The sequence below is a fragment of the Gymnoscopelus microlampas genome (assembly GCF_963454915.1).
Source record: "Gymnoscopelus microlampas genome assembly, chromosome: 21".
Taxonomy (NCBI): domain Eukaryota; kingdom Metazoa; phylum Chordata; class Actinopteri; order Myctophiformes; family Myctophidae; genus Gymnoscopelus; species Gymnoscopelus microlampas.
In genome coordinates this window covers 31,793,087-31,808,526 of record NC_139958.1, presented here as the reverse complement: position 1 = coordinate 31,808,526, position 15,440 = coordinate 31,793,087, and the positions used below count along the sequence as shown (strand labels likewise).

At 42.9% G+C, this 15,440-nt stretch overlaps 1 protein-coding gene across 1 annotated transcript in view; it reads right to left on the bottom strand.

Moving 5' to 3' along the window:
- epha5 (EPH receptor A5) overlaps nt 1-15,440 on the bottom strand; it is a 121,624-nt gene that overhangs the window by 88,299 nt on the left and 17,885 nt on the right. The window contains exons 3-4 of the mRNA XM_084047043.1: nt 8,442-8,732; nt 7,355-7,841 (exon numbers count right to left, since the gene is read on the bottom strand). Coding sequence (XP_083903169.1) covers nt 7,355-7,841; nt 8,442-8,732 — 778 coding nt within the window. The remainder of the gene's footprint in view (nt 1-7,354; nt 7,842-8,441; nt 8,733-15,440) is intronic.

Sequence of the window (15,440 nt, the reverse complement as noted above, 5' to 3'; positions counted from 1 at the left end):
TGCTTAGTATTGTAAACAAGATTATTAATCACAATTATTGGTAATGAGGATTTTTTTGGGGATGAAAAATATGTTTTTTTGTTTTTTTTTAAATAATTGTTTTCATGGTTTTATTCCTCATTGCACTTGGTGGGTGTCGTGGCTGTGGCCAAATGGTACGTAATGGCCTCTGTGATTTTATTGTGCCTGATGGATGGGGAGATGGGTTCTGGTTATTAACCGCATGAATCCTAGTGTCCCCTAGGAGGGGGCGAACATAGTCTATCACCAAGCTCACACTGGCTCTTTTTGGCTTGATTTGGTGTAGAAGGGAAAAAAGGAGGTGTGTGTGTGGTGTGTGGAGTGTGGTGTGTGTGTATATGCATACACATGAGTGTCTCATGTGTCCGTCTGAACTGGGGGCTAAATAAGCATTGCCACGAATCATTGGAATATTTTCATGACTGCAAGCATGTACTATACCACAAAAGTGCAGTTTCTCTCAGGTAATCTGGAGTGCAGAACACCTGCACTGTCTTCACTTGGGCCATGCTAGCCTAGGATGGCTCAGTGTTGAAGACAGGTGTTAAGCAATTGAAAATGGGATTGGCATTCGATATAGTCAATGCTTCGCCCTCAATAGCCGCATTTCTGACTAATTACCTCAGAAAAGTGAGCGACACTCACAGCCACAATACCAGAGGGAGCGACAACAACGATCTGGTAACACCCACCTTTAAAACAAACATGGGTAAATTCTCCTTCTACAGCACTGCCACCCAAGTGTGGAATGCCCTGACCCCATACCTTAAAAAATGTGGATCACTGGCTTCCTTTAAATTCCTTTAATCTTTCAGGAGGCCAAAGGGGGAGGTAATTATCACTTCTCCCTTACACAGATGATCACCCCCCACCCTTTTTTCTCTACTCTGTACAAATAGTGTTTTATATTTGTGATGATATTGAATTATGGTGTTATTTTGTATGTTATGTTGAGGAATTGAATTCATAGGACCCCAATGGAAACAAGACCGCAAGGACTTTTTGGTGTTATCCTTTTAGACCGAGTGTTTGACTGTACTCGTGCTGTTTTGCAATAAAATATTCTATCAATCAATCCGCGACTAAAGAATGACTCTTCTTTTCATATCTATCTATCTATCTATCTATCTATCTATCTATCTATCTACATACATATACTGTACACCTGGCTCCTCCTGGCTGCGTGTCAAAGTGTCCTTGAGCAAGACACTGAACCCCTAACTGCTTCCCGTGAGTAGGTTGGTGCGCTGCATGGTTGCCTCCACTGTCAGTGTGTGAATGTATGTGTGATGTGAATGGGTGAATGTACAGTACTGCATATGGTAAAGCGCTTGGGCAAAGGTGCAATAAAAATGCATGATTTACCATATTATAAAAATAAGATGGGTGTGCTGCATCCTTACTGTACCTCAAGCATTTGAGGCACGAAATGTTCAATCTGCCTTATTAACACGGGTAAATCTGGGCAATAGAATTAAAATAACTGGACCCATAGGGCTATTTTTACACTGTGTATAAGCCCATGCCTACACCTATCCACATTACTGGTGTATCCGTAATCACAGCACCCCTTGTCTTGTCAGCCATAGGCTTGCATCACCAGTCTGAGCGAATGTGCGGTCTGTGTCACTGTGTCACTATGTCTTCAGGCATGCCATTAGGCCCGGTGACAGCAATTTCCCTAATTATCTCCCCATAGAAATGCCATCCGAAATGTATAGACATCGGTGTTACATGTGGTATTTCAAATGATTTGACATGTCATTCACTTCACTTGCACTTTTCTTTTCTTTTTTGCACATATGGTAATATAAATAATTTGTGTCCTCACTGCATCTAACTCACACCCAGTATAACAATCACCAAGGAGTGTTGTTTCTGTCCTTTAGCTTATTACTACTGCAACTGAGCACATTAGCATCTTTCCTCCTTGTACAATAACAATCATCTGAACTGCAAGGTGCAGAGTCGCCCATTTGTAGCTGAACATAAACATATGTTGTTTTTTGTCACAATAACAATAATAGTAACAATTACGGATTTGTGCAGTCCCTTCGCTAATGAAGTTGCAAAGGGCTGCAAAATAAAATGAACAAGGCATACATATCAATAGGGGAGTCTCACACGGCTTGCTTCATCAATGCCCATGGCTCATTAAAAGCTTACTCAGCGACCTTCAGAAACTATATTGGACTCCTCAACAACAACAACATACAAAATTAAGTATAGGCACAGTAATGCAAGCGTAAAATATAATGGATGTCATTATACTTATACCATTATACTATAACAAAAAGCACACTAAGCAGAAATAGTACACCTGTAATGAGCAAAGTGTGTGTGTGTGTGTGTGTGTGTGTGTGTGTGTGTGTGTGTGTGTGTGTGTGTGTGTGTGTGTGTGTGTGTGTGTGTGTGTGTGTGTGTGTGTGTGTGTGTGTGTGTGTGTGTGTAAAAGAGATAGATAGATAGATCGCATGCGCTAGTTGTGCCTTACTGAAGACATTTCTGGCTTCAACGAAGGCAGGAGGGAAAGGACTGAGCTCGTAACGCATAACCTCCTCCAATGACAGCTATACATGTACATTTTTTGCAATTGAGATATACCATTTTAAGCTCCAGGCAGCAATTTTGGACGCCATCTTAAAAAAATAAAAAACGCCTTTAGAATCCATTGAAAAACCTTTCATGTCAATTTGTTTGAGGATAAGTGATATTTTTTCACATATTGACTCACCTAATAGATAGGAAGAGAAACACAACTGTGTGTGTGTGTGTGTGTGTGTGTGTGTGTGTGTGTGTGTGTGTGTGTGTGTGTGTGTGTGTGTGTGTGTGTGTGTGTGTGTGTGTGTGTGTGTGTGCGCGCGTGCATGCGCGCGTGTGTTGCCCGTTCTAGGACACACTGTCCTCTGGTACTCAACTAATGTGTTGGTCCCGCTCCCCAGTGGATCTCCTCTGGTCCCCGGGGAGCGGCGGTGGAGCAGGTGGAGTGTGGAGCACAGGGTGGAGGAGACGTTCAACCATTGGGTCAGGACCCGAAAGTGGGTCATGATGAGGCGTTCAGATGACATGTGTATAAATCCACATGACTACAGGAATACTGCATTATTTGGTACACAGAATGTTAAACCTCCGTATTCTGCATCCGTATTCTGCAGGAAAACCTTTGCTGAAAATGGCCAATGTACAAGTTCCACGGTGAACATATTTAATGTTGAGAGAAAAACAGAGTCACTGGTATAGGGCCATGAGGCACTAGTTAAGGTAATTTAGATACTGTAGCATTTGATTTAAACAGACACTTGGTTCATTGTTTACCTGCTATCCTGTAGTTCAGTGGTTCTCCACCAGTGGTCCGGGGACCACCAGTGGTCCTTGAGGGGGTTCCAGGTGGTGCCCAGCTAAATGATGGAGAGTTGGTAACCAAATGGACCCATATTAGATCTTAAACTCTTGAGAGTGTAAAATTAAACATTTGGTTTCATTTTACTCTCGCAAGATTCAAATTATTGTTAAACAGCTGCAAAAAATCATATCCAACGATAACAAAATATTCTAAGTCTTGGGTCTGAGTCTAAATCTCATCAAATGGTGGTCCGTGGCTCAAATGCCGAATAAATATAATATAATAAAAGAAAATAGTTTCAATTTACAGATTATCATTTTGATTGTGTATTGTTTTAGACTGATGCTAGGTTCATTGTTTACCTGTGACCCTAGTTTCCTGACGCACTACAGTGTCTTTGCATTCTACGTATTATGATTATTACCTTGCTTATTGTTAGTTGCTCTTGATAAGAGCGTCTGCTAAATGCCTAAATTGTAGTTGTACACAGTAGTATTAAGGGATATTGCATTATTTGATATAGTATTGAGCGATATTGCGATGAATGTATTAAAAACACCCTCATGAAGACCGTTCTTGGTCGAAACATGTTGTCACGTTTAATGCATTAAAGTTCTTTTCAACTCTACATCCTCTGCTCCACTTTTTTGAGTGCTCGGATCTCTTCTTGTTTTTTTTAAGTATTGAGGGATATTAAACTATTTGATATATTATTGAGATATTTCTACAAAATTCAGTTTTCCAACGTGAAATCTGCTGAGCATTACAGCTTCCACTGATAAACATTTCAACGCTTTGAGGCCTCATAAAGTACACAACCAGTCGCTCACGATGAAAGAACCACTTCAATAGCCTAACACTGCATTATGTACAGTATACAAAATATCTTGAGTTAACCACTTACCGTAAACCCTATATGCCTTCTTAAGACAAATAGTGAGAAAAAATAATGACATGCGCAAAATATGGACGACAGGTTAAAAGTGAGTAAGCTTAATTTACATGTACTCCAATGCATGACAGTTTCTAATTTACAAACCAGCATGTAAATCAATTATTTTTGGTAAGCGACACCATGTAGTATGGAGTATATATCAAATGGCTTTCGAATAAAAATTCATTACCACCAGCACCTTGTATTACAACTATAAAGCCTTTACGGCTTGGGAATCAGCAACTAACACCCACAATTCAATGTAACTCTGTCCTCTACCTTCTGTCCTTTGTCCAGGCAGCTAACTGCCTGCTTGACATTTCATGTGGTCTCCAAGGCCTTATTCTCACACACACACACACACACACACACACACACACACACACACACACACACACACACACACACACACACACACACACAAGCTGCTTACCTCATCAGAGTCTATGTGGCTTGAAAGCTCTTGAAATCAAAAGGAAAAGGGCAAAAGGCCCCTCCCACGCACGCACGCACACACGTACACAAGCGCACGCACACTTTTTTTTGCCAGAAATTAATTTAGGTTTACATTTTCTAGTAAAATGAATATCTTGAAATACTCTTTCAAGGTGAAATCAAGAACCAGCAAATACCATTTAATATATTTCAATAAGATCAAGGTGCATACAGAGGTGCATTATTGCTGGTACAACTAAGCCAAAGTGCTGTTACAACTGTTGACAAAGCACTGTCTTTTTTTTAAATAAGAAGAGAGGTGAAAAGAAGAAAAGAGGTGAAAAGAACAGAAGAAAAGAAGAGGGAGGATAAGAAGATGTAAGGAACGGAGGAGAGGAAGGAAAAGCAAAGAGTGGTGTGAAACCATGGAAACACTTGAGGGAACCAGAACGTTCTTGGCTCAAGATCACAGAAGAGCAGCTAAAACAAAGTACTGCCAAACACTGTCAAATCATCAGTGTTCATTTAACTCTGAGTCTACAAATGGAACCAAATGGAAGGGTCCATTTACTGTACTGTATGTAGACTCTTCAAGTTACAAATGGATAAATTAACACTGAGGATTTTACTGTGAAGCACTGGGGGAATATCATGAACTCTATCAGCTACTGAGAAGCACACATGCACACGCACACGCACACATACACACACACACACACACACGTGCATGCGCGCACACACACACACACACAAAAATAATCAATCTGAGTCAGTAAACAGGCGCACACACACACACACACACACACACACACACACACACACACACACACACGCGCAAATGTACAGAAGGAGATATGGAAACAAACACAAAAATGACAGAAAAACAAAGTAAACACTGAACAACAAACTAGGCACTAGTGCTCAGCAGAACACCTAGAGCTCTGTGCAGAATAACAACTACATCCTGTCAGGAAAGTAAGTTTACACAGTCCCTTTGACTACACTCTGCCCAGCAAAACCCCATGTTGAACCCTAATGTTCGGCGTAAACAGCAAATAGGCAAACTTTTCCACAAATGTTCAAGAATTTTCAAAAGATTAAAATTTTTTATCAATGTGATATGAATTGTAAGCTTAAACACAATAATCATTATTTTGTTATCATCACTGACTTTGTTCCATCCTATGTTCATCCTACTATGGGCTTCTAGAGCAGTGGTTCTCAACCAGTGGTCCGGGGACCACCAGTGGTCCTTGAGGGGGTTCCAGGGGGTCCCCTGCCAAATGAATAGTTAGAAACCACATTGCCCCTTATGTGTCTGTAACTCTGAGAGTGTACAAATGGAACCAGTAAATTAACACTAATGATGATGATTACAGTGTAGATTAAGACCCCCAAGAAATCAAAATGGTTGAGTCCCTGGCATATCTTTTCAAATGGGGGTCGGTGGGCTAATATGTGTGAATTTGGGTGTCCTTGACGCGAAAAAGGTTGAAAACCACTGTTCTAGGGGAACCAAACTTGGTCGTCACTTCAGCTGCACAGGAGGGGGAGGGGTGAAGCCTATACGGTTGGCAGTAGACTGGTGACCTAGTTTCTAAGCCAAATGTTACATCGCGTTTTTCGGCACATTTTGGCTCAGAGCCACATGATGTGTGGCAGCTGGCGAATTTGGACGATGCAATGTGCCGCATCGGTGGGAAAACCACCGTCGCTTCTTCACCGCGGTACGACTGTAAATATTTCATACCATCATATCCCTGGAGTTATCCTAACCACTAAGCATTCACAGTGAGAGGAGAGCATAACTGTGCAGGCAATAGAATAAATCCACTTTGTGTCTGATATCATTGTGCGTATGCAAATTACATCGAACCAGCCCACAGTTCTAGGTTGAGCCATGGGAATATAAATCACATCTATTTCACCGATACTATGCGACTGCAACTCCTTCTAACCAGTGTTGCGTGAATAAGAACCTTTTAAAGGTGATTTAAACACAGCATAAAGACAAGTCACACCACTTCACGGTGGTACAGTATTAATGCTGCAAAGAGGCGAGAATGTAATGAACATCAATGCAACCAAGGGAGAGGACATTGATTCTCCAGGATAATCTGTTTCAACATCCTGATACTCAAATAATCTAAAGATATTACTTACATAGCCATTACATTTTTCAGTGGTATGCACTGAATTAGTGAGCCAATTTTATAGGAATATTCTGATTATTAGAGCTGTGGTATTGTATGCAATTTACCAATTCCAATATGTTATGACCACACTATACAGTACATACTTCCAGTATCCTATAGTATAGTATATTTACATGCACAGGAACACTTCTTGCACCATTGGGTGCTTGGACTTGAGTGGACTTGAGTGCACACACTCATCACATCATGCATCACCACATGATTTACATTTTACATGTCAAAGGACCGCAATGGAAATAAGCCGCTGGCTTTCTTGCGTTTTAACCCTTCAAATCCTCCCTAATATAACTCCTGATACACCTGAATGTAGACACAGACACAAATACGGTTCAACAATCACATGCTCCCACACACACACACACACACACACACCCAAAGCCTCCTCTTAACACAACACCCTCTCACCTTGACACGATCCGTTGATTTCCTCGAAGCCCGCCTGGCAGACGCACTTCCCGATCGGCACCAGCCACTCGCCCTCGGCGCTGCAGTGCATCCTGGGCCGCTCGTCCAGGGCCAGGGAGCTGTTGACGCAGCGGCCCACCACCTCCACCAGCTGCGAGGCCTCCGAGCCCGGGATGGTGGCGGGAAACTCCGCCAGGCTCTTGACCAGCAGCGGGCAGCGCTTGTAGAACACCCGCACGGACACCAGGGCGATGCACGAGCCCAGGTCCTGGAAAGCCAAGTAGAAGCCCTTGTGGGTCAACGGGCCCAGGTCGCGGACCTCCGTGTTGAGCTTCATGACACGGTCGCCCAGGTCCAGCTCGGTGAAGCTCTCGTCGGCGGCGATGGTGTCCACCTTGGTGTACCGGCTCTCCTTTATCGTGCGGTCCTCTTCCTCCATCACGCCGCCGCCGCCGCCTCCGACGCCTCCTCCTCCCCCCGCGTAGGCCTGTCACAATTATTACATAATCGTCTAATTGCAATTATTTGAGATAATCGCATTTTGCATAATCGTCAATTGTTTCCATTTTGAAGAATGTCCACACATTTTCAAATATAAAAAAAAAGCAGAAATAGCAGATCTACAAGCTTACAACGCGTCTCGAAGCTTGTAGATCAACTATTTATGCTATAACCCATTTGGGGCGGGAACCCCTATTTGTAACTGTACCTTTCAGGACGGGAACCCCTTTTGGGGTTCCTGTTTGTTGCTATGTACAGAATATAGCTAAATACATTTGTTGTCATTTTTGAATAAATAAGTTTTTCCGAAAACTTAGGTCAGGATTTAGAAGGCATTTTTAGAATCGGCCTCAGGTCTAAATGGGATAATAAATAATAATAATAATAAATAATAATGTCAATAATGTCTTTGTATATTTAAGTCATATCATATCTGCCCTGTGCAATTTTTTATAATGAAGCCCAAAACATTTATTCATATGTTCCCCAATGTTCAATGCCGCCAAACACACAATTAAACCGTTAATCGCAATCATTTGAGAGACAATTAATCTTCAACTTAAACGTGTAAGCGTGACAGCCCTACCCCCGCGTCCATCATCTCGTCCTCGCCGTCCTCCTCGCCGTCGTCACCCTCGTCTCCCTCGTCCGTCTCGTAGTAGTACATGTTGAACGTCTCCTTGCAGGTGCCGACGCCGCCGGGCAGACTGTTGCAGTCGCGCAGCGTGAACTTGAGTTCGATGAAGACCCGCTGGGCGCCTTCCGTCAGGATCCAGTTGGTGTGGAGCCAATTGTTTTGGTTCTGCTCCATCACGCGGCACACCTGGTAGGTGTGAATGGGGGCGTAATCCTCATCTACCTCCCCGATCTCCTCCCACTGAGAGAGAGAGAGAGAGAGAGAGAGAGAGATTTTGACAGAAAATTTTGATTTAGTTTTAGTCATAGTCTTTTGAATAAAACTCCATTTAGTTTTAGCCATATTTTAGTCATCTGAAATGTTTTAGTTTTAGTCTAGTTTTAGTCGACTAAATAACATAAGATTTCGGTCAACAAAATCTACAGTTGATTTAGTCGACTAAAATATATTTTGGCGGTGCCTTGATGGTGTCTTAATGGCTGATTTTACACTTGGTTGCATGCTGAAAATAGCAGATCTACAAGCTTACAACTGCTATTTTCAGAGTGCAACACTCGAGCGCAACCAAACATAAAATGACTTGTCTTAGTTCTATTGGATCTCTTCTCCAAGTCCCTCCATAATATTTTAGTCTGGTTTTTATTTGTCGACGAAATTGTCAATATATTTAGTTTTAGTCACCATGAATTACTTTTGATTTAGTTTTCATTTAGTTTTCGGCAGTGAAAAAAGGTAGTCGACAAACATTTTTCATCATAGTTATAGTCGACGAAATCAACACTGAGGCACACAGAGAGAGGGGAAGAAGAGACTAGAGAGTGAGAGAGAGGGAGGGATGGGGGAAAGAGACAGAGAGAGGGAAGGTGAGGGATAAAGAGAGGGAGAGATGGGGGACAGACACAGCAGGGAGAGAGACAGATAGAAGGGGAGAGAGAAAGAGCGACAGAGGCGGAAGGGGGGATGGAGGGAGAAAGGGAGGGGGAAAGAAAGCACAATGGAAAGAGATGTGAGATGGAGTGACAGAGAGAGAAAGAGAGAGAGAGAGAGAGAGAGAGAGAGAGAGAGAGAGAGAGGGGGGAAAATGTGAGATGGAGAGAAATAAAGAAGAGGAAGAGAGGAAAGGTTGAATGATAAACCAGGGCCGATGCTTCCTCTGAGGTGATTACTGGTCAGGATTCACACATAGTGTTCAGTAAACACACTGTAAAGAGCTATTTAATGTCATCATAAACTACAGCAACACGGGTTTACTACACAGTAAAATCCTCAGTGATCATTTAAACAGTGGACACAGATTTACACGTTTCTCGCACATCTGTGTGTACATTCTGTGTCCATATCGGAGTGTGTGCGCACGCTCGCTCATGTGTGTGTGTGTGTGTGTGTGTGTGTGTGTGTGTGTGTGTGTGTGTGTGTGTGTGTCTGACAGTGTGTGTGTGTGTGTGTGTGTGTGTGTGTGTGTGTGTGTGTGTGTGTGTGTGTGTGTGTGTGTGTGTGTGTCATCACATGTGTATCTGTGTGTGTCAGACAGCAGAGATCAGCATTAATTCCGCCCGCAGGGCCACCTGGGACCAGGCTATTATCTGCATCACTAACACTCTCCCATGGCCTAATACAGGCCCTTCATCATGTCAGCGTAATACCTGGGACCAGGCTATTATCTGCATCGCTAACACTCTCCCAAGGCCTAATACAGGCCCTTCATCATGTCAGCGTAATATGGCCACGGGGACCAGTCTATGATCTGGTGTTATAGCATAATAGCCTGTATTAATCAACCAGTGGCTGGAGTCATTTGACTGTTGGCTCGCCGTCGCTCATCTCTCTTGTTCTACTTTTTCCTCTCTCTCTCTTTGTGTGTGCGTGTGTGCGTGTGTGTGTGTGTGTGTGTTTGTGTTTTCATGTGTCTGTGTCTGTGTACGTCTATAACAATATCTCACGGGTATGCGATGTCCGTCTGAATACATGCTTGTGGTCGAGTACATTTTGTATACACAAACTGGCCCCTCTGTTCGTTCATCCCTCTCTCCTTCATCTCCCACTCCCCCCCCCCCCATCTTAGTCCTCGTCTTGCTCTCCATCGCTCCCTGTCTGGCCTTCTTGCTCTCTTCTTCTCATCTCCCACTCTCTCTCTCTCTCTCTCTCTCTGAAGCTCTCTGTTTCTTCTCTCTTCATTCCGCTCTCTCTCTCCTAGTCTAGTCCAATCAGTCCCAGTACAGACATTAAGCTTCTTACTGGGCAGATCACACCGATCCAACAGCCTGCACTGGGATTTACAGGGCTTAATGCCTCCTCCTTCCACCCCAAACACACACGCACACGCGCACACGCACGTGTGCGCACACACACACACACACACACACACACACACACACACACACACACACACACACACACACACAGGTGGAAGTATGTGGCTGCACTCTCTCGTGATCATTGTGGGCAGCCCGAGGGGGATTTGAACCCACAACCCTCCTGGTGTTAGATAGAAGCAAAGGGGTAAGTGTCAGTTGATCTGTGGTGGGAGCACCATGGGGAGATGCCTTCCATCTCTGCATGTGTCTCATGTCTTACACATTGTTGTAAAAAGGGGTTCATGCTTTTTATTGACTCTAAAACTGGCTAGCTAAAATACCCAAAATAGTAAATGTGATATACTACCAAGATACTAAGAAAACACTACCAATCAATCTAGGCTAATCAAAAGGAATGCGTTAGATTTGTTTTGGTTGATTTGCAGTGAACCTTCCCTCTAAAGCTAGCTCTCTACCGCACCGACGTGGGGAGCGGAAGGCGTTGGAAATCGTCTTTTGCTCGACAACCTGCTGACAACCTGTTGTAGATAGTGCCGTGCCGAGACTTCTAGTCGACCGTCGATCGTCGACTGAACTTGCTCGGTTGGGTCCCAACTCCCGACAGACTAGAGCCCAATCAGCCCATCGATAGCTGTGAAGGGGTGGTGAAGAGCGGGGAGAGTGTTTTTGGTTTCGGTCCAAACTGAGGGCTCCAGTGTTGCCAGATTCTGTGAGTGAAACAAGCGACCAGGTCTATGAAAACAAGCCCAAAAGAAGCAACTAGTTTTACCACTTGAGCCCTATTACATCCGCTATTTTCAAAAAGTATCTCGAAAGCAAGCCCAAATAAGCAACTACACTTCAGAAACAAGCCCAAACTAAAGCAACCCACAACTATGAATATTTACAAGGGACTTTACAAGAAAACAAGCCAAAAGTCTCTTATAATAAGAAGACCTGGCAACACATGGGCACAACAATATGCTGTCAGCCGACGTAAAAATAATGTTTTACTTCCGACTACAACAGACTGGCAGTCTGTTGTAGTCTGTTGTAGTCTGAAATAGTCTGTTTGGTAAAGAGCCACCTTAAGGGAACAAGTGGACAAATGACCCCCTAAGTATATAAGTCCCCCTCACTGTCAACTTCAAGTATTCAGGCCTGTACCATCCTCTTGTCTGCGTTTCTGTAACTGAAAGTGTTTTGCAGGGTGGAGTCGTTATCCCCACGCCCAACCTGGAGGACCAGGTGCTGCGCAAACCAGTGTCAAACACCACCAGACAGGCTCTGACTCGGAATCCTCAAGGGAAGAGAAACAGAGGGCGGCCAAAAAAAACACCTGGCGGCGGGATCTCCAGGCAGAGACCAAGAGACTGGGATACACCTGGTCGAGGATAGAAAAGAAGGCCAGTGACCGAGAACTCTGGAGGTCCCTTGTCGACGGCCTATATACCCAGTAGGGGTGTAAGGAGTAAGTGAGTAAGCAACCATCCTCTTGGTGTACAGTGTACACACAAATACTCTCACCCATTTGTGGAAACTATGATGAAAGATGGTTCACCTGAACATATCACTTTTTACAGCATGGATCTGCATGAGTCTATAGCCGTCTAGAAGAGGGTCTGTGAGTATATAGTGTGCCTGTGTGTCTGAAACTAATCTTGCATCAGCAACAAAGTTCTTGTGCTCTCATACAGAGGTACTTTGGCCAAATTTGGAGTTATACCTCATAGATAAGATAATATGTCATAGACGATCCACATTGGAGCCACGCCATTCCCATGTGTATCCCGAGATCCACATGATTCACTTTTTTCCACATCTCAATAGACCATGGTTTTTGCACCACTGAACTCTCGAATGTGCATTCATCTTCGTAATGAGGGGGTTGTGCACTGCAACCCTGTCTGCTATAACAGGGTACTGTATTGATGACGGACTGTTTCTTGCCAACACCGTCTGATCATGTCCTGCATTGACATTCTACCCAGAGAAGAGTTGTTGCTCTTCTTTTCTTCCTTACATATCACACTAATGCGCAAGCATACAGTCATCAAATGTGTGCTTTGTTTCGACCACAATATTTGACTCCATTTATTGATGTCTTTAATTCCCACACAGTAGACTGGAATGCAGATGTCACTTTAGTCACTGTTCCTATTGAAACTCCATAGTCAGCTGAGCTCATGCCATCCATACCTCGATAATGAACCCTCGTTCATTCATACACTTAGATCTTTTTCTCTTGCCATCTCGATCCAAAATTGAGGTCAACTTTGCTTGTTCAGCATTTTTGTACATGCCACAGAGCATGATAGGATGTTAATATCTTAATGGTATCATGCAGTACACCAAGGACAGGAAGCAGACACATTTGCCATGTTTCTGCCCACTCAGTTACCGTATTTAGGTTTTTCATTTAACTTGTCACCCGTCTGTACGTCACCAAGCAATCAATGTAAGTAATGTGGTCTATATGGTTGGTAAGCAGTACACATCGTCGCTGTGCAAAAGTGTTACTTTTTAGGAAATGGAGAAAAAAAACAGTGCTCCAATGGATCCATTGTAGTTATTATTTAGTCACAAATGTTTGCGAATACGTTGGGTCAATATTTATAATAAAAGCCACAGACGTATCCACTTTCAACCTGGTATCCATATTTTGGGGCATGAAAACTTAATCTTCCCCTTTGCCTGGAGAAGATGATGATACTGAAAATCACTCATACATTCTCTCTCCCTTCACATTTTATAATCACATTATCTATGTCTGCTCCATTTTTACATTTTAATCCCTGCATCCATAGTGATCTAAATGTAACTGTAAGCTTCAGATCCCCTAGTGCACAGACATCACATAGATAAGGCTTTATTGATCCCTGTGGGGAAATGCAGGTGTCAGAGCAGCAACAGCAGTACGCATGAAAGCATGAAAAACAGGATAGGTGGGTACAGGTAGAGAGATACAAATAAGAAATACAAAAAATATAAAACTATAATAAAAATCACCCTAAAATCACACTAACCCTGCTTCAAGCTCTAAAACCTCTACCTTTCCTAACCCTAAAAAGGATACTGCCTGTATTTGTAACCACTTGAGCCCTATATACATACTTTTACAAGTATGTATATGATCTACAAGATCACATGGCGACACATTCTTATCTGTTAGCTTATAGAACTGCTATTGCCACTATAAAAAAATAAAAATGAATAAGAATTGAATTAAAAATAAATAAATAAATAAACAAGAGTTTGCCTAAGATATGCCCCAAATAGGGACGCCTTTTAAAAAGGGGGACATTTTAGTTAAAGGAGGTGTAAGTGATATGTTTTGGGTCAAATAAGTGTTAATTAGCTCTGTATTATCATCAGTAATCATTGCTAGATAGAGTTTGTTCTGTAACAGGGGTCTCCCCATCTCTTCAGTTCTTTAGTAAACAGAAAATACATTTTCAGATCGGGATACCGATTGCATTGAATCAGGAGAAAGAATTAATTCCATCCAATCAGAAGAAAGAATTCATATACACATGTCAGGATATACAGTGAAATTGAAAGTGATGAAACAAATGAACATGAATTGCAACACTATAAAATTCAAGCTGATAAATGGGTTCTCTCTGAACAAACACCCTACACAACAGAAATGATTACTATAACTTTTTAACTTTCTCTTTTAACTACAAAATAATACTTACTGTACACCACCATTTCATAATCTATCATTGTTAAAGTGTAGTCAAGTAGAAAAGTGTAAAAGCTGTATAATGTTTAAAAAGACAAATATCGCACTGCATTAAAGTAGAAAGACACTCTCAGAGTTAAATGAACACTGCAGATTTTACTGTGAAGAATGAAAATTGACCCTCAGGACTCTCAACACTGCGGTCATTATTCGTTTTCAGATGTGAGGTGCGAAAGCCTTTATTAGCACAGATCCAGAGTTAATGGAGATATGTAACAGAGGCACAGTTGACAGCCAACCAGTACCAGTGGTACAGTAGACACAGTAAGTGCCACCTGCATGCCAGTCCCATCTCGATGTCCACATGCCAGTGCTCTGGCTCTTTCATAACCTGTCTTATGCTTAAGTTATATTCGTCGTTCAATGGTGTCGCACGTTGAAAATAACCAATCTACATGCTCAAAAATGTGTCACGTTGCAATGCATTGCGAGCAGGCCCATACCCTGGCTGCTATAGTTCTATTCAAAAATCAACGGTAATAAAACTGAAAACTATGCAAAAAGAAGAGAAGGAATCGAGAGTCGACCCGGTAATAACAAGGGGGATCAGATTTCACCGACACGACTCGACACTTGTTGATTACAAGCGAGGTCAGTGTCTCGCTCAGGGACACTTCGACACGTAGACTGGGCGAGCCGAGGGGGTCGCCCTTCCGATTCCCAGACGGCGTCCCTGCCCACTCAGCTACCGTATGACCTGTCTTCTCCTGTGCCGCCCGCCTGAGCACATACTCATGCCTAGATGTCCCTGAAGGCACTCCTCGAGCTGCTGCTCATTATTGTGTCACCAAGACGCCGAGATGGGGAGAGAATGAGAGAGTTGTCGACCAAATACAGACAGAGGCAGACAGATGGACAGAGGACACGGGAAGTTCTAACACCAAAATTACAAAGACTATGTGGTTA